This window comes from Lepidochelys kempii, chromosome 1 (genome assembly GCF_965140285.1).
Source record: "Lepidochelys kempii isolate rLepKem1 chromosome 1, rLepKem1.hap1, whole genome shotgun sequence".
NCBI classification, from domain to species: Eukaryota; Metazoa; Chordata; order Testudines; family Cheloniidae; genus Lepidochelys; species Lepidochelys kempii.
Window position 1 is genome coordinate 229,526,258 of NC_136380.1, and position 20,949 is coordinate 229,547,206.

The 20,949-nt window shown below is 39.7% G+C and overlaps 1 protein-coding gene across 4 annotated transcripts in view; it reads right to left on the reverse strand.

The window, feature by feature from the left end:
• LOC140900045 (patatin-like phospholipase domain-containing protein 2) overlaps positions 1-20,949 on the reverse strand; it is a 44,257-nt gene that overhangs the window by 15,125 nt on the left and 8,183 nt on the right. For 3 of the 4 annotated variants that reach the window (XM_073316598.2, XM_073316576.2, XM_073316607.2), the window contains exons 2-7: positions 17,866-18,098; positions 16,768-16,833; positions 10,587-10,796; positions 9,302-9,362; positions 3,712-3,927; positions 196-328 (exon numbers count right to left, since the gene is read on the reverse strand). In XM_073316598.2, coding sequence (XP_073172699.1) covers positions 196-328; positions 3,712-3,927; positions 9,302-9,362; positions 10,587-10,796; positions 16,768-16,833; positions 17,866-18,098 — 919 coding nt within the window. The remainder of the gene's footprint in view (positions 1-195; positions 329-3,711; positions 3,928-9,301; positions 9,363-10,586; positions 10,797-16,767; positions 16,834-17,865; positions 18,099-20,949) is intronic. The other variant, XM_073316586.2, reaches the window with a different exon arrangement.

Genomic DNA, 20,949 nt, shown 5'->3' on the forward strand with positions numbered 1-20,949 from the left:
GCAATAAGCTACAATTTACACACGTGCTAGAGACAGTTCTAGAACTCAAAGTCGAGTCTTCAGTGCATTTCAGAACACTTAATAGACTGCTAGCTTGTTAGTCATGACTATACAAATAATTAATGAAAAAGAATAAAAGAAGTCTTAATGAGCCAGAAGTATGAGTTCTATAGTAGTTCTTAAATAGAACCGCACCTTAAAGCAACAGAATAGGCAGACTCCACTGGCAGTGTATACGGCAGTATCAGATAAGACATCACTCGCATTGGTAAGAGTTTAGAGAGCTGTGCATAAAACCCACTCTTCTCTTTACAAGCTTCTTGTAATGCTGGAAAATAAGGATTTTTTAAAACAGCCTTTAGAATACATTTTTGTTTTTAAATTTACTGTTCAAACAAGTTATTCTAGGTGTGGTGATGTCTTTTAGTATTCTATAAGGGTGATTAATATTGAAGCACAATTGACAAGCAACATTAACTAAATGAATACTTAGTTTGTGGCAAGTTAGGATGTAAATCTACCCCGCACTTGCATGCTGTGCAATAAGTGTCTATATAGACCTTGCTGACACACACTAAAAGTTTTCTAATGTGCTTTGATCAACTCCTGTTTTAGGGAACTTATAGTGCATGGCAACATATTTAGCGGGTGGCACACTAATGCGGAATGCATTTATACCCTAGCTTACTGTGAACTAACATGTTCATTTAGACAAGCCCTATGTCACAAAATATTAGTGCTAAAACAAGCTTTTTCTATTTAAAACGCATCACACTACAGAGGAAAGTTATAATAGTACTTAGCCCTTCTATTTGCTTTTAAGCTATAGACCTCAGACTACATTACAAAGATGGATAAATGTCAGCATCCCTATTTTACTGACCGATTAAAATCAAGCACATTTGGTGTGGGAACATGGACAAGTCACCTAACGTCCAGAATAGAGCTGGCAATAGCACCCAGGTTTTCCCAAATTCCAGTTTTGTGTTCTGTCTATCAAACAACTCTGCTTTCACAATTTTTCTGTTTCTTTATGTAATTTACTTGTTTTCCTAAATCACAAGTCACATATTTCAGGCTTTGAATTGCTGGTAATGGTCCATAGACACCTAGCTAACCTAAGGTAAATTTAGGGACATTAACCCAGAAATGAAAAGGAGTACTTGTGGCACCTTAGAGACTAACCAATTTATTTGAGCATAAGCTTTCGTGAGCTACAGCTCACTTCCTCAGATGCATACTGTGGAAAGTGTAGAAGATATTTTTATACACACAAAGCATGAAACAATACCTCCCCTCACCCCACTCTCCTGCTGGAGAACCCAGAAATGTTTAGTGTACATACCTGTTAAGTTTTGTTCTCTGAAACATCAGGGTTTTATTTAGTCATTAGAAAAGTCATTTAGGTCATTAGTTTTGATGATGACTTCAAGTTCTTACTTATCCAATTTTAGTTAATGAATTATAATTAAAGTATTAGTGATTAAAGATTTAATTTGTAAGGTATTTGAAATATTTCTCACATAGGATTGTTCAAATCATGTTACCGTGGTTATTATTAGAGCTGTCGATTAATCACAGTTAACTCGTGATTAACTCAAAATAATTAATCACAATTTTAAAAAAATAATTGTGATTAATTGCAGTTTTAATCGCACTGTTAAGCGACAGAATACCAACTGAAATTTATTAAATATTTTTGGATGTTTTTCTACATTTTCAAATATATTGATTTCAATTACAACACAAAATTCAAACTGTACAGTGCTCACTTTATATTATTTTTGATTACTAATATTTTCACTCTAAAATGATAAAAGAAATAGTATTTTTCAATTCACCTCATGCAAGTGGTGTAGTGCAATCTTTTTATTGTGAAAGGGCAAATGTAGACTTTTTTTTGTTACATAACTGCACTCTAAAACAAAACAATTTAAAATTTTAGAGCCTACAAGTCCACTCAGTCCTACTTCTTGTTCAGCCAATCACTCAGACAAACAAGTTTGTTTGCATTTACAGGAGATAATGCAGCCTGCTTATTATTTACAATGTCACCTGGAAATAGGGTGACCAGATAGCAAATGTGAAAAATCGGGACGGGGGTAGGCAGTAATAGGCACCTATATAAGAAAAAGCCATGAATATTGGGACTGTCCCTATAAAATCTGGACCTCTGGTCATCCTACCTGGAAAGTGAAAACAGGCGTGTTCGCATTGTACTTTTGTAGCTGGCACTGCAAGATATTTATCTGCCAGATATGCTAAACATTCGTATGCCTCTTCATGCCTCGGCCACCATTCCAGAGGACATACTTTCATGTTGATGACGCTCGTTAAAATACAAAAAGTGTTAATTAAATTTGTGACTGAACTCTTTGGGGGACAACTGTATGTCTTCTGCTCTGTTTTAACTGCATTCTGCCATATATTTCATGTTACAGCAGTCTTGGATGATGACCCAGCACATGTTGTTTGTTTTAAGAACACTTTCACTGCAGATTTGACAAAACGCAAAGAAGGTACCAATGTGAGATTTCTCAAGATAGCTACAGCACTTGATCCAAGGTTTAAGAATCTGAAGTGCCTTCCAAAATTTGAAAGGGATGAGATGTGGAGCATGCTTTCAGAAGCCTTAAAAGAGCAACACTCCAATGTTGCTACAGAACCTGAACCACCAAAAAAGAAAATCAACCTTCTGCTGGTGGCATCTGACTCATATGATGAAAATGAACATGTGTCAGTCCGCACTCCTTTGGATGGTTATTGAGCAGAACCTTTCATCAGCATGGATGCATGTCCTCTGGAATGGTTGTTGAAGTATGAAGGGAACATCTGAATCTTTAGAGCATTTGGTACGTAAATATCTTGTGACGCTGGCTACAACAGTGCCATGTGAACACCTGTTCTCACTTTCAGGTGACATTGTAAACAAGAAGTAGGCAACATTATCTCCTGCAAATGTAAACAAACTTATTTGTCTGAGCGACTGGCTGAACAAGAAGTAGGACTGATTGGACTTGTCGGCTCTGAAGTTTTACATTTTTAATTTTTTTGTACATAATTCTACATTTGTAAGTTCAACTTTCATGATAAAGAGATTGCACTACAGTACTTGCACTAAATGAATTGAAAAATACTACTTCTTTTGTTTTTTACAGTGCAAATATTTGTTATCAAATAAATATAAAGTGAGCACTGTACCACACTTTATATTCTGTGTTGTAATTGAAATCAATGTATTTGAAAATGTAGAAAACATCAAAAATATTTTTGATCAAAAACATCAAAAATATTTAAATAAATGGTATTCATTATTGTTTAATCGTGCGATTAATTTTTTTAATCATTTGACAGCCCTAGTTATTATAAATATATTCACAAAACTAATCCGTTTATGGCACTACACCTCAGTTATGCTCTATAAACTACAGTTAAGTGACTTATGAAACTAGCTTCCATCTTGCCAGTTTCTGAAACCAAATACAGCTTTATTTTTCTTATATGATCATACCTTATAATTGTATTTAAAGAACTGCTCTGGGTTACTTTAATCAATTAAAAACTATGGTAGATTTTACATTGTTATCTTATGCAAGATAGTTTTGTATTGTCTCTTATCAGAAGATATTGTCAAGATGAGAACTAGTTAAAGTCATTTATAAAAACATTACTGGCATTCAAATTTATTGGAAGATATTCCCAAGCCTATACCTTTACGAAGTCTAGGAGGTAGATGCTCAAAAATTCTTTCATCCAATGGCCATGTGTTTAGCTTTAGCTGGTTACTAAGCATTTTTGTCTTCAATATCTCCTCTGTGCCCTTCCTCTCTGGAATAGTTTTCTTGTTTGTAAAGTCAGTGTCCTCTATGAGTTCCTGAGGGTTTTTCTTTAAGGACAAGTCGACATAAACTGAATCATTAAGAATATCTGGGAAAATAAGAAAGTAAGAACTTACATTTATGACAGCTGTCATCCAAAAGATCCCAGAATCCTTTACAACAGGTGTTCTAAACCTTTTTCTTTCTGAGCCCCACACCCAACATGCTATAAAACTCCATGGCCCACCTGTGCCACAAAAAATGTTTTTTTGCATATCCAGTAGATTAAAAGCCAGGGCCAGTGTTAGGGAATAGCATGCAGGGCAATTGCCTGAGGCCCCGCGCCACGGGGAGCTCCGCGAAGCTAAGTTGGTTTCATCCCCATGCAGCAGGGTGCAGGCTTCAACTTCAGCCCGGGCAGTGGGGCTCAGGCTTTGGCTTTCTTCCCTGGGGCCAAGTGACTAACTCTCTGGTTTATTTTGGCGGCCACCCTGAAACCTGTTCATGGCCCCCCAGGGGGCCTCAGACCCCTGGTTGATAATCACTGCTTTACAGACAGGCAACACTTCATCTACCAGAGGTGAAATGCAGGACTTTAAAAGAAAATTGTAAGCATGGGCCTGAGCTTGAAAATCCTTGCTCACATGAGACCCTTAGACACTTTGCAGGATCAGATATCATTTTAGGATAGGAAATGAACAAAAAATGAAAGCTGTCAACTGAATCTACACAGGGAATATATATAGTCAATCACTGATGTCATAACCTGGCAAAGGCATGCGACCATTTTAGGCGGGTAGCAATTCTGCAAAAAAGGGCCTTATTTTTGGAGTTTAATGTACCCATGCAACACACACCCACATCATAAATCATTTGCAAGTTTATTTTATATCCATTTAAATGGAGGCATGATGTGGAGCTGTCAAATATAAGCCTGCAGGTAAGGTGAAACAACAATACCCAAAATGAGAAAATGCCATTTTTTGCATTCCAGAAACACTGCAACATGACTATGACTATAGTTTTTATTGTTTCAGTTAAGTTCAAATCCTTAATGCAGTGTTCACTGGTCAAAGCTGCCAAACAATGTATTAAAAGGAATTTATTGGTTTTGCCTGGGCAAGTTCCCCCACACCCCCGGGAACGATGGAGCAGTTTAGCATGTGCAAAAATGGCAAATACAACATTGCGGGATATCCGAACCTGAAATGGTTTTACATCGCATATTCTTAACTGTCAAAGTATCACAAGTGATAACTCTTTTCTATATTTAAGTAAAATTTGCTAACCAGATCAGTCTCTCACTGAAAGTTATGCAGCAGTAGAAAATCAATTGTCTGACCACTGTTTGTACTGTATAGTGCAGCGGCGGGCAAACTTTTTGGCCTGAGAGCCACACTGGGTTTCTGAAATTATATGGAGGGTTGGTTAGGGGAGGCTCCGCCTCCCCAAACAGCCAGGCATGGCCCAGTCCGCGCCCCCATCCGACCCCCACTGCTTCTCGTCCCCGAAGGCCCCTCCGGGACCCCTGCCCCATCCAACCACCCCTTCTTGCTGACTGCCCCCGGGCTCCCCCGCCGTGCCATCCAACCCCCCTTCCTTCCTGACTGCCTCCCCCATCCAACCCATCCAACCACCCCTTACCCTGTCCCCTGACCGCCCCCGAAGCCCCCAACCCGACTGACTCCTGCCACCCCATCCAACCCCTTCTCTCATTCCTGACTCCCCCCCATCCACCCCCACGTTCCCTGTCCCCTGACTGCCCCCAGAACCCCTGCTCCTGACTGCCTCCTGCCACCCCATCCAACCCCTCCTCTCCTTCCTGACTGCCCCCCGGGACTCCTGCCCCCATTCAACCCCCCTGTTCCCCACCCCGACCCCTATCCACACCCCCAGCCCCTGACCACCCCCCCAAACTCTCTTGCCCTCTATCCAACCCCCCCTGTTCCCTGCCCCTTACTGCACTGCCTGGAGCACCGGTGGCTGGCGGCATGGCTGCACCAGGACAGGCAGCCATGCCGCCTGGCTGGAGCCAGCCACACACTGTGCAGCACAGAGCTCTGGGTCAGTCCGAGGCTCTGTAGCTGTGCAGTGAGCTTAGGCTGCAGGGGAGGGGGAACAGCAGGGCAGGGGCCAGGAGTTCAGGGGCCGGACAGAACGGTCCCGTGGGCCAGATGTGGCCCGCAGGCCATAGTTTGCCCATCGCTGGCATAGTTGCTAGATTATAAATGTATGTGAATTCCTAATGTAATGTTTCTCTATACAATGTAGCAGTAGTCTGCCTAGTAGAAGGTTTTAATATATAATTGCCTATGCATGCAATATTACCCTTCGAAATATTCTAGACATTAGCTTTTTAATTCTATGACACTTATGCACAGGTCAGTGTTTATGTTAGAGGTGACAATACAGTTTCATATTATGACTATTCAAAAGCTAGGAGAGAAAGAAGTGGGCTAACAAGAAGCAGTGAAGACAAAGTATGCAAACAAGTCCTTGCCTCTGCAATGAATAGGAATGAAGACCATGTTACAACTCTCACCAACCATGTCATCAACAATATGACAAACCCATCTGACCCTAAATCTCATCAACAGGTGATCATCAACATATTTACTGGATTGCATGTAATATCAGTTGTGAAAGTCTCTACCAAAAATAGCAGATCTTGGTGAAGAACAAATAGAGAGATTTGTAAGAGGTGCACTTGATTCTAATGGGACATGTAGCTTCCTCAGTCCAGTCAAGAAATCTGGCATCAAAACATTTGTTGAGATGGCCAAGAAGACCAAATTTAAGTCTGGCAAGGTAGGAACAATCACAGCAGCTATCAATACAGAAATTGTTTTCTACAGAGCCCTTTCTTTAGCAAGATGCAGAGATGATATTTCAATGGCAAAGGTTAGATCACCCAATAGGACCTGTGTCACCCAATAGGACCTGTGCCTCTGTCCCTCTCCCATGCTGATGGAACAATGAGAAAGACAGACAAAGCTGAACTAGGGCATCAGCTTGAAGCTCAAGCTGAAAGAATCCATCAGTTAAGAGCATGCAAAAAAGAAACCACAGTATACGTCAGGTCCACATCATACCTCATTTTAAGGGAGACATAATAAGCTTTCAAATGATGTGCATGTGTGTAGAGGGGGGTACATTAAGTCAACCAAATCAGTGGTGACTGCTGCACACCTGTTTCCGTCTATGCTTGCAAAATGTGCCATAAGTTTTTTAAATGACCCAGCACTTTGATTTTACATCTCATCTGAGAGTCAATGCCACTGCACTCTATTTTGGGACACAAGCTCCCAAAGGACCTAGTGCTACTTATTGTATCTACAACACTTTCAAGGTGTATCCAAGTACTGACTGAGCCCAACTGTTTATCCTGAGAAACTGTGCCCAACATAAGGTGGTACAGATGCATATTTTCCCATATCTTACTGCCAAAACGTCTAGCAAAGTTCTTTCTGAAAATAGTGCTAGCTATTGAGTGCAAAATTAAGTATCCAAAAATGTTCTTTGAGTTCTCAATTTCTAAAAGAGCAGCAAAAGTAAGCCACTGTTTATGCAGTATTTCTGTTTGCATACAAGAGCTGCAGAACTGAGTTAGGTGACAATATAATGCATATTGCACTTACAGGTACTGCTGGAAAACCAAAAGCAACAGTATATAATGTAGATATGTGAAAATTCTCGGCTGAAGTGAAACTAAATATATAGAGAAGTGTTTATTAAAAGGTATCCAATTTTGATAACATTCGGTAATTTCAACTATAGGCAGACTTTCAGGAGGAAGATAATGATTGAGGAATGATTTTTTTGGAGGATGTGGGGGATTTTGTTACTGTAATAATTCACAGGAAGGCTTCTGATTTCCATATATACTTACTGTTATTTTGATCAATTGTTAATGGTATCAGACCATTGTTAACCAACCTTTTGTTTGTTTGTTTCTTAAAGATCTAATTAACTTCAACACCAAGTTCACAAGCAGAAAATTCTTCATGGAATTTGAACTGTTACATACAGCAAAGCAGTTACAGTAAGGGAATGACTGTATTTGGCTAAGCCTATACTACACAGCTATATTGATGCAAATTGCCATAGTGCAATGCATCCATACAAGGCATCCTATGCCACATTTTTTCTATTTTTGCATGTGTGCGGAAGCGTTCTGGGAATACACTGGGAGGGCCAACTGCACAAATGCAGTTGCTGTACTATCTCTTGATATATATGTCAACAGTGCACCAACAGAGACTGACATGCCGGTAGACGATGTGGTGGTGATTTGCAACTGCTCAGAGCAAGTGTAAGCCAAGTGGTAGCATGACTGACTATGCACTGTTGGGACCTATTGTGTTTGTGGATGCACGGTATGTTACAGGGAAGCAACGGTGTCCAAACAGTGGTTGGCACATCTGTTTTTCTAGTGCAGAGAAGGCCTCACATAAGGAAGGGGACAATCACTTGCCACTACAGATGACAGTTATAAGAGCAACAATGTCAATTTAAAATATCAGACATAGTACAGAAATGATGTTGTCAAAACGCATCACAGACCAGAAGCAATTCATTCACCACTTATCTTGGAACTCTCCTACCAGAATCTAGATTTTCCATCTTTTTTATGAACACAAAATGTCATATTTTGAACATGTTGCTTGTATCAACATATGTTAACATTTAACCTCTACATTTAGAAATACATTAATTATACAACTTCAGAGGCTTCTTGACTATGTTAGGATACCAGTGCCACTGAAAATCTTAAATTTTCTAATCTCATTTTCAAGTATCTTATTTCTCTTCAACCATAACCCCCAGTATTTTATCTAGCACCCAAAAAACTTTTCCAGGTTACATTTCTAAGAGAGAGACAAATATTTAAGTCCCAACAAATAGATTTAAGAATGCTACAGTCAATAAGCTTTTTTATCCATGAACAGGACTATAGGCTCTATTTCTCTGACTTTGCAGACAGATCTGAAGTTCAGTGGGAAGTTACAAGACAATCAGGCTCTTGATTATGAAAGCCTCCCAATTTCACGTTCTCATATTCCTCAAAAGTACACCCATTCCTTTACTCCACTTCTACAATATTTGTGTCTTTGAATAGTCATTTAAATCTGTGCAAAGTGGGTATAACAGTCTATCACTCTTAACTGGTGTCATTTTACACCCCCCTCTCCTTTGCACAGGTATGAAAGACAGTAGAGAATCAGACTGTAGGAAATCAGACTTAAGGTAGGACCTCACACAACAGCATGAGGACAGCAATTTCACTAACTTAATAAAATTGCTCAAGTAAATTACTATTAAAAGATTATTGCCTACTGAATGGCTGAACTAAACTTCTTGTTAACTTTTCATGATGACCTTCACTTTGTCTCAAAGGAGCTTTGTTTTAACCTGCCAAAAAAAAATAATAATAAGTAGAGAGTCACATTAAGTATTGATAATGACAAACAAATTTAACATACCATTTTCTTTCAAAAATCTAAGTGCATCTGAATATCCTTGTTCACAGATTTCTCCTAGTACCTGCAAACACAGGGTACAGCAAGTCAGTCAGCCATCAGAAGAAAGATTCAAAGTGAAAACCACCAGTTTACAGAGCGAATGGCTGCTGTATTCACTTAAAACTAGTCATATAAGGAAGACAATTCCCATGACTTTAAGATTGTCAAACTATAATAAAAGTTTTGAAGCGATGAATTCACATGTGCTGTGACGATACCTAGATGAAGACATCTTTCAACTTGCAAACATATGCCATTGATCAAGATATTGCTAAACTTATAACAGTGCTTTTCCAGTTGTACCAGAGCATCAAACAAACATATTAAGCTTGTAAAAAACTTCTTTCCTTACTGTCTCCCTAAGTAGCTTTTTTGATCAGACACACAGATCACCCCTCTCAACTCCCTCCCCTTGCCACTTCTGAAAACTAAAGAGAGCCAACTCTGCAATTCTCCCAGGGAGGCTGAATTTCATGATTAATCCCAAACTTGGGTCTCCCAGATAACCGGTGTTACCAGCTGAACCACCAGGCCACCTAGTATTGCACATTTTCGAAGTCCTAGACAAACAAACAAAAAAAGAAACAGAATGTTTAAAGCCTATGTAAGCAGAAAAGTTTAAGAACAGAATATAGATAAACTGATCACCTACAAGAGTGTTTGTTCGCAACTAGCAAGAAAAAAATTGATTTTAAAGCATACAAAGTTATCAGGTATTTGATTATTAAAACACCATCTTTTTTGTCTAGTACCTCCCATCCCCAGACACCTTCAGCAGTCCCCATTCAGAAAGAGGACAAGTTCTGTGGTGGTCAATAACCACTTTTGAGCTGTTCTGGCTGCATCATGCATGCATCAACAGATTTTTGAAGACCTTTAGCTTTAATAGTACCAGTTTCAAAGCCTGTGCTGGTTGGTGGCTGGGTATGAACAGGTTATAACCTTGCACACTCTACTTTAGATTTGTACACTAATGCTTATACAGAGTAACTTGCAGTGTTAGAAATGTAAACACAGGAACCCAAGAGCAAAATATTTTATTTTCATCTTGAAAAGCAAAACTAACATAAAAAAATTAAGTATTCACGGAAGTGATGAAAGAAAAGAAGCAACACCAGAAGCCATCAGAAAAGCTTATTTGGCTAGATGTTAAACTAAGATCCTTATCACTAACTGCTTCCGCAACAATTTTGGCCTTTTGTTGCAAAACATTCAATTATGAACCATGTAAGAGGATATGTATTACCTTGGGTTCTGGTGGAAAGAGTGCTTGTGTTAGACGGTAAAGGTTCCCTAAGCTGAACTGAATGCTGGTATTAGTAACATTCATTTCATGGAAGTTTGCAGAGTTCCCCTTTGGGCAGATATCGCACTCCCCAGAGAAAGGAGAAATCGTGATGGTATTCTTAGATTCATACTGAGGTAAGTTGTCACTGATTCCACCATCAACATAACGCTGAAAAGAATAATAAAAAAAGGGAGCTTTTAATGCCAGACAAACTATTTCTACACAACCAAACTCCCTGTATTAGTTAAATAGCATCTAAGATTTTAAAATAGAACTTAAAATCAGTAGTTTGTCTCTGCATATGCACAGAGGCTAATTTTTTTGATTTTGTATAAAAATATGCTTCCTTATTGCAGTTTTAAAGCCAACATACTTCCTAATTCTCTGACAAACTAGAATACTGTTAATAAATATGCTTGAAGTATAGTAATAGAGAAGAAATTGCTTCATGCTTTGTGTCATAATTCTGCTCTGCACAGAGCAGGCAAGGTTGGAGCTTCCTCCGCTTCACCAGAACAGGACACAATCCCAGAATCACCCACAGTGCTCTCCCACAAAAGAAAAACACAAGATGAAATCAACTCTTTAAACAAAATTCTAAGTACTGGAAGCTAAAGTTGAGTTCCTTGGCAATAAAGTAACCGCTTTCCTAACTATAAAAGATGTTAGACTTTTGGAAAAAACTATTTCAGGCTATTATAAAAAAGCTCCACAAACAACTAGAAAGGAAAAAATTGCAAGTAAACCTTAACACTCTAGAAACCTTTAAAAAATTATACTATCTTAAGAGCTAGCCATTTTAAAAATGTGAGTTTAAGAAGTGGTTTCAGGTTCTACACCTGATCCCACCAAGTCCAACTGCCAATTTTGGTATTTTGACAAATATTTTGGTATTTTGTCTTGCACCTCTAACTTAGACATATTCCACATATGTAATGTTTTCTAATCTTAGAGCTTAATATTACTGACAAAAGGATGAAACACAGTCAAGCTAACATTGCTGTAAAAACCTTAAACTTCATATTTCTTCAGGTACAATTTTAGAAAACATAACTAATGTTGTAGAATAGTTCTGCAATATTAAAAAATGTTCTCAGAATTTTTGTTTACGAGATACTGTTTATTGGTTTGGAATGTCAGGTGTACGTGATGCTGCTAAATTCTTCTGAGCCAGATTACAAAGACCACCCAGCTCCAAGGTTAAACTATTCAAGGCAAATGGCTACAAATTTCACCAACAAGCCTTCTCAAAAGACTCCTATGCACGAACTCTTAAAATAAATCGTTTTGGAATTTCTACAATATCCCATATTTGATAAGATGTTACCAGAAAAATCCAGCTTTTCAAGATGTGAAAAGTCTCTACACTTCTATCCAGAATTCTCATATCCGAAAGAGGTCTTGCTTGATTACCAATCACTGTCCCACAAGAGAGCACATTCATAAAGTTTCAAGCAGAGAGGAATTTCAGTATGGTGGTTAAAAGAAAAGGAGTACTTGTGGCACCTTAGAGACTAACCAATTTATTAGAGCATAAGCTTTCGTGAGCTACAGCTCACTTCCTCAGATGCATATCGTGGAAATTGCAGCAGGCTTTATATATACACAGAGAATATGAAACAATACCTCCTCCCACCCCACTGTCCTGCTGGTAATAGCTTATCTAAAGTGATCATCAGGTGGGCCATTTCCAGCACAAATCCAGGTTTTCTCACCCTCCACCCCCCCACACAAATTCACTCTCCTGCTGGTGATAGCCCATCCAAAGTGACAACTCTTTACACAATGTGCATGACAATCAAGTTGGGCTATTTCCTGCACAAATCCAGGTTTTCTCACATCCCCCCCACCCCCATACACACACAAACTCACTCTCCTGCTGGTAATAGCTCATCCAAACTGACCATTCTTCAAGTTTAAATCCAAGTTAAACCAGAACATCTGGGGGCGGGTAGGAAAAAACAAGAGGAAACAGGCTACCTTGCATAATGACTTAGCCACTCCCAGTCTCTATTTAAGCCTAAATTAATAGTATCCAATTTGCAAATGAATTCCAATTCAGCAGTTTCTCGCTGGAGTCTGGATTTGAAGTTTTTTTGTTTTAAGATAGTGACCTTCATGTCTGTGATTGCGTGACCAGAGAGATTGAAGTGTTCTCCGACTGGTTTATGAATGTTATAATTCTTGACATCTGATTTGTGTCCATTTATTCTTTTACGTAGAGACTGTCCAGTTTGACCAATGTATATGGCAGAGGGGCATTGCTGGCACATGATGGCATATATCACATTGGTGGATGTGCAGGTGAACGAGCCTCTGATAGTGTGGCTGATGTTATTAGGCCCTGTGATGGTGTCCCCTGAATAGATATGTGGGCACAATTGGCAACGGGCTTTGTTGCAAGGATAAGTTCCTGGGTTAGTGGTTCTGTTGTGTGGTATGTGGTTGTTGGTGAGTGCTTCAGGTTGCGGGGCTATTGTTTCATATTCTCTGTGTATATATAAAGCCTGCTGCAGTTTCCACGATATGCATCTGAGGAAGTGAGCTGTAGCTCACGAAAGCTTATGCTCTAATAAATTGGTTAGTCTCTAAGGTGCCACAAGTCCTCCTTTTCTTTTTGCGAATACAGACTAACACGGCTGTTACTCTGAAACCTGTCAGTATGGTGGTTGTGTGTTAAATGAGGCTTATAATAGCAACAGTCTTTCAGCCTCAAGCCCCTCACTGGGAAACACTTGGGGATGTGCATACATGTTTGCAGAATTGGGGCCTTAATTATAAAATCTCTGACTCCACAAATTAGCAAGCTAAATCTCCTCTTCCTGACCAGGGCTGGCTCTAGGATTTTTGCCGCCCCAAGCTCTGAGAGCGCAACTGCTCAAGCAAAACATTTGGAGTCCTCAAGAAAGTTTCCACCTTGACACAGACACATTCAATTTTTCACTTCCATCTCCCTGCAAACAAGAATGCAAGAGCCTGTTATAGAATCTTTATTGGGCAGAATAGGTCAAAAGGAGGCAGTCACCTTCTTATACAGGGAGGATATTCAGAGAATCAACACTTGTATGTTTTTGTAGTTTGAGCTAAGCCCTTTTAGATAACATTATTGTCCAACCAACGAGAACTGAACAGCCAGATTAGCCTGGATCCACCTAAACCTTGGATCCAGTCCAACGTCCTATTTCATAACACTCTGCTCCAGCTTAAAGAGGTAAGGATATAGAAAAGCTTTAGAAACATGCATAAGGCAGCTTTTGAGTCAACTTGAACACTGCTGCTCTTTGATGTTACTTAAATACGAAGGAGAGACTATGTTTTAATGGTTGTTATCTTTCAGCAAGTCCCAAGGAACAATGTTTGTAAGGCAACATATTTCAAGGCCATTCTTAAAAGTGAGAGATATCCCAATAAAGGCTATCAGAACAAAATGCTGCAATGAACCATTATTTGAAATGCCTTCAGTTTTCCTTCAAACACTTTACCCTCTTCCTTCTTCCCCATTTTTACTAAAAAAAAAATAGGCTGATGAAAGCAAAACAACTAAGCTGATGCAACATTATGGTTTACCACAAAAAAGATTAAGATAGTAAGATTAACTTTTTCCCCACAATGCACATGCATGTTTGACTTGTTTGTGTTAAATTATAATGTTGCAATAACTTGTTTGGCTTTAAACTTCCCTCTCTTTTACTAAAAAAGAGGGGAATGGAGGGGCAGCAGAGAATAAGTGTGGCATGTGTGTTGCAAGAAAACCTGAGCCATTCCAAGCAATGGCTCCTTGCAATGATTTGATGTAGACCAGGGGTTGGCAACCTTTCAGAAATGGTGTGCCAAGTCTTCATTTATTCACTCTAATTTAAGGTTTCGGTGCCAGTAATACATTTTAACGTTTTTAGAAGGTCTCTCTATAATATATAACTAAACTATTGTTGTATGTAAAGTAAATAAGGTTTTTTAAGTGTTTAAGAAGCTTCATTTAAAATTAAATTAAAATGCAGATCTTATCAGTTTAGTGTGATCCTTGCCCTTGCTTTTCCTTGCTAAGTTTTCCAATGTCTGGCACATATTTGGATAGTTTAAGCTGCACAGAGGCTTCTGAGTGATCAATTGTTAACTGGCCCTAAGAAGGACAGATTTCATATGTGAAAATACCTGCTCACACAGGTATGTGAATCCAAATGCTGAAAGCATTGCAAACGCAATTTTCTTCAAACAGTTAAATTTCACTGGCAGGGACATCCAGCAGGTCAGAATAGAGGCCCCATGATCTCTCTCGGTAGCTTTAAGTGCACTCTACGGATCTCCAAACTTTGATGCCCACAATTCTAAGCTTTTTAACTGAATGAGCTGCATTTCGAAATCTTCAACACACATCCACTGAAATACGGACAAATCCAAGTCTCTTTTGTTGAACTTTTCAAGTTGAATTAGAAAAGAAAGCATTGGGCCAAATCGCTGGAAATCTTGAAATCTGTCAGAAAATTCTGATTCCAGTTCTTGCACGTACATTCCAATCTCATCAACACTGACAGTGCAATGTGTCGATGGCTCTTTTATGTGTTGGAAGTAGCAGAAAGCCGAAGTTCAAATATCCCGAGAAAAAACAGCTAGTTTTACAACAAATGACTTCCAGGTTTCATAAAGATCCAGAACCATTTGCCCTGCACCCTGGAGACGGAGGTTGAGTTCATTTACGTGAGCAGTGATGTCAGTTAGAAACATGAGCTTACACAGCTATTTGTCATCGTCCAGTTTGGGGTAGTTTTGTCCATTTTCTGACAAAAAGGCCTTGATTGCATCAAAAGAGTTTACGAAGCGCACCAAAACCTTGCCACAACTTAGCCACCAAATGTTGCTGTGAAGTGAAATGAACGGACATCTAACTTCGCTTTCTTAGGAGCTGACATTTGTCAAATGTATCCTTCAACTTACAGGGGGGGGAAAAATCGTGACAGATGGCACACACAACGTCAAACGCAATGTGCTGTTCTACGTAACATGATAGTGATGTAAGCAGCAAATCAAGACTTAAAAATATTCCAGTACAGTGGCGCTGGAACAATTTTTAAGGTGGGGGTGCTGAGCTGCACCCTCTTTTGCCCTTGTCTGCACCCCTCACTGCCTCAGGCTGGGGCCAATGGGCCACAGCTGAGGGCAGCTTCAGAACCCCGGGCTGGTGGCTGGGACCCCAGTATGGCAGCAGAGTGCCCGGGACCGGTGGCTGGGACCCAGGGCTGGCAGCGGGCTGGGCGGGGCCAGCGGACGGGACCCCGGGTGGCAGGGGGCCGGCGGTAGGACCCAAGGCTGGCAGCAGAGCTGCCAGGACCGGTGGCTGGGACCCGGGCAGTGTGAGGGCCACTCAAAATCACCTTACGTGCTGCCTTTGGCACGCATGCCATAGGTTGCTGACCCCTGATGTAGACAGTCATTAATGGGAGATTTCAAAATTCTAAGGATGGCTTTGAAATATGTTGCTTTAAGAAAGAGGCCTTTTAACCATTACTCCTTGGGATGTGCTGAAAGAAGAGAACAATTAACACTTCACCTTTAAAACAATCTCCCCATACTTGAGTTAGTTTGAGTTTTCAATTTAAGTTATATCCTGTTTAAAAATGCAACTTTAAATGTGCATTAAATAGCTTATTTGCATTCATGTTACTGTGTATTAAGTGGCTCTGTTGTGAAACATACAGAAGTGCTATATGGTCTGTTACTAGGATACTTATTTCCTGACAAGTGTTTAAGAGACCAGCCCTGCACCTTTACTCACATGGATGGTCTCACTGTCTGTGTCTACACTAAACATTTTTCTTAAGCTTTCCTACAATTGCTAAGTGCTCATTTAAATAAACCAGCCTTTTAGTAAGTGTGTCACCTAACTCTGCTTAGATGAAAATTTAAGGGGAAAAAACTGCTGTAAACTAGGCCATTATCTTCCCTTTCGCATTTTCTTACATATGTAATGTTACTTTACTATATGCAAAAGTTAAAGCCAGATATAGCTTCAGTACCATGAACCTGAGTAAAGTACTCATTTTTAGTAAAGTAACCAAAAATATATTCATATATTATCTTTCAAAATTTCCTAGATGGTTATCAAACTAAATTTAGCACTTAGGAGGAAACAATGCAGACTTACCACACCTCTGAATGATGGTGGAATTAGGCCACAATAAATAGGAACAAACGAGCTACAAATTAAAGCCTATGGAGAAATGAGATTATATAGGTAAATTAAACAGCAATTTCTCTAGTATTGAAAACTATTGTATAATGACAATACACATGTGTCTCGGTTTAATGTTAAAGTTTATGATAATATTAAAGGGACATCGAAATCTATTTGAAATAAATAAAGTTGACAAACTCACTTTTTGAATTAGTTTAAATATATACAGCTGCCCCTTCCCACTCTCCAGAGTACCTACGCCAATTTGTAGTTTTGCAATCACTTTCCTTTTTTTTAAAAAAAGGTTTCTCTCCTATTGTTCTGTGAAAATTCCACAACACCAGAGGAAATGACTGATTACACAGAGGAAGTGCTGTCAAATGCATAAAGTAAACTAAAAAAAAACAACAACTGAAATTAGAGGGAGAAAAGTATTATTTTAACAGTAGGAGGTGAAATATTTCCAGACAGAAGTGTTTTGTTTTTTTTAAAGTGTCCCTCTAAATAGGTCTAGATAAAACCCTTGTACCCCAGTATTTATTAAAAGGTGTCTTTACAAACCAGAAGCCAAAAAAATTAACCACTCCATCTCCACAGAGATACTCTGAGTATAATAGGAATAGTATTAGATACAACCATTGCATACTTGCTCTTTCATTATGGATGAGATAAAGAGCTCAAAATAGCCAGCAGCAGTATTCTTAGTTAGTTCTCAGTCATTTTTGATCATGACATAATTGCCTTTCAGCTTTTATAAATAAAACAGTTTGCACCTTAATTGGATATGCAATTGTCAAGCAAATGTTCATTCTACAATATTAATCTTTCATAATACAACATATATGGCATCATTTTTGACGTTTAGTTTTCCCAATAAACATAGCCTCAAGAACACACATCATGACAAATCTGAGATGACCATACCATCATTGAGGGGGTTATGCCATGATATTTCAAGGATTAAGCAAAAAGAAATTCCAAGGATCAATCTACACTTGGACTTAAAACTTAGAAAGCTAAATTGTGGTAACTTTTAAAGTTGTCATAATGGTGATCAGGAACACATACCTGAACAATTTCTTCTTTAGAGTTAAAATTGGATACCAACACATTTTTGCCATCTGACACTCTGGTCAGTGAAATACACAGCTTGCCTGCTGACAACTGGTGAGTATTTTCTGGAAGGTTTTTGAACAGTCCATCTCTTATTATCTTAATCACATTAAAAGAAGGATGAAGTGGACCAAGACTTCGCTTTCTGGCTTCTTTGGCTAACCCCAGAACATCTGCACAAGCTTCAGCTGAAAAACAGAATACGTTTCCTTTGAGACTGGAGGCAATTTCTACAGTGGATAAAAGTATTATGATTATTTCCACAGTGACATGGTCTCAAGCTTCTAGATTTTCTCATGCTTGTTCAGATCACTAAAACAAAAACTCTGTATAAGGTACAGTGATATTACTATTTATGACTCATCTAGTTTAAGTCTAAACTTTCAAGTTCAAGTTGCTAAACTTGTAATTTTGAACACTGCCACTAGATTACTTAAGTATGTGGTTTATTGTAATACAAGATGAAAATTCTTTTTAAAATGTGATTTATATCAAGAGCATACATGCTTCATTATGAAGTCTATTGTAGAGTTTAGGCTCCAGAAGCCTGCCCTTTTACGTAGCAACATGGAAAACTCTATTATTGTTTTCCTAAAGTATACTACTATGGAAAAGACAATGAAAGCTTATAATGTACATGGCACACACATTTTACAGTGATTATTCAACAACATACATTAAGATACCAGAAAACCTAGGGATCACCTCAACCAGCTATACTTGTTGAAATACATCTTGCCTTGTCTAACACTATGGTTTTAGGGTGTTAGCAGACATTTATTTTATTCAACATATTCTCAGTGATGGAAGGTAATTCCAGAGTCTGGACTCCACCACTGACGAAATTCCTGCCACCAGAAGTTTATTAGCTCAGGCTCCCAAGATCCCAACTGTAACTAGAGCACATGGGATGGGAGGTCCTTTTGTAGCAACTTGCAAAGCCCTAAATCACATATGGTTTTATAAGTGAGTCAGTATCTTGAACAATACCCAGAAACAATTAACTAAGTCAAAACACAAGTGCAACATGCTCCCTGCAATTACCACCACAAAGCTGCATCACACACCAGTTCTGGAATATCACATTTAGTGAGTAGAGGGCTATGTTAACATCTGTGATTCAAGATAACCTCCTTAGATTTATGCAGAAATTACACTTCAAAAACCACAAACAGGTCATCTTGTAGAAGAACTTGGACATTGATATTGCATATCATACTATGAACTTCTGAATGTAATTTGAAATTGTCTGCTCTACAATCTTACGTTTTTATTGCTTACAACTAAGGCTAAGATTTTGTCATGGCTTTTTTTAGTAAAAGTCATGGACAGGTCACGAGCAATAAACAAAAATTCACGAAGCCCATGACCTGTCTCTGACTTTCACTAAAAATATCCCTGAGAAAATGGGGAGGCGAGTCTCCCCCTACCCCACCTGGGCACCTGCAGGGGTCCCCCCCAACCCCTGCCATGGCTGGGTAGCGGCGGGGGGCAGGGGGGAATGGACGCCTGGGACCTCCAGCCCCGGGGCAGAAAATGTCATGGAGGTTACGGAATCTGTGACTTCCGGGACATAATCGTAGCCTTACTTATAACCAAGGCTCTGTGTTTGTCAAAGAAGTCGCATGAAAGTCACGGATACAGTGACTTCCTGCAACCTCAGTGACTTCTGCAGCAGCTGGTACGGCTGACCTCAGGGCCGCCCAAGCAGCTGGCCCTGCTGGGGACAGCTGCTTGGGCGGCCTTGGGGACAGCCACACAGGCTGCTGATGGAGCAGCTCTGCAGCCAGCTGCTTGGATGACCCTGTAGCCAGCTGCACCAGCGGCTGCTCTGGCGGCCACGGGGCAGCAGCAGATGGGGCTGACCATGGGGACTGCCTGAGCAGCAGTCCCAGGGGCAGCGGGAGCAGCCACAGCTCAAAGGCTCCTGGCAGCGATCCTAGGGTGGCCAGAGCAGTGGCTGGCCCCCTCGTGCTCCTGCCGGCAGCGGCCAGAGCTACCGCTGGCCACCCAGGGCTTCCCCTGCCCTCCCCAGCCGCACCTGGAGTGGCAGCGGGACCGTGGGGCTCCCCCCCCACAACGCCCCCCCCCCTTATAGTACTCCCACAGTACAAGAGTCAATCAAGGGTATTTATGGTATAAGTCATGGACAGGTCACGGGCCGTGATTTTTTATTTTTTGCTTGTGACCTGTCCATGACTTTTACTAAAAATATCCACGATTAAGTCGGAGACTTAGTTTTAACCCATCTCCAGCAAAAGACAACCTGCTGACAATGGTGTTGTTTCCATACACAATCAGGGCACAAAGCAGTAGTACTCATCTTATGACATATCCAAGAGATTGGTACCTGAACTTTTTCTTACACCATCTTAGAACCATTCAGAGATGCATAAATTAAGACTTGTCTATATTTAGGGAATTTTAGGGGAAATTCCCACCAGTTTTGTTCAGCATCTATATAAGAGAAAAGCCAGTACACAGACCAGTTTGGGAACTACCTCTCTCTAGAATCTTCATGCCAATGTAGATCTGCTTGACAAATGTTTTACAGAAAGATTCAGTTACTTCCACTCCCTGAATTTTTGCTTTTGTTTATCTCCCCAACTGATAAATTTCACCTCCACAGAAGTTTCAGCCAGCGCACCCAATCATTTATACCACAGCTAAATAGGAATACATTTAGCTGCACCACGAAGATAAAACCATGGCAGGGAAGACTATATTCACAAACACTTAAACCATCCCAACAGTTTCAAAACTCGTCAGAAGTTACTCAGGATAGCAGCCCATTCAGATACACTCTTCTCTTATTTTGGTAAATATTTATTTAAATTCTTATACTGAGTCTTCTGTCTGTACTTTACAATTGGTTTAAGGAGCTTCCCAGTGCTTAACAGGCAGATTTGCTTGTCTTAACAAAAAAAACAAAAAAAAAAAGAATGACAAGTTCACAAATAACAAGTTATTATCCCTAAACTGACATGCTGCAAGGTTATCTGAAAATGTTTTTCAGAACTTATCTATTTAGAAGTGAGT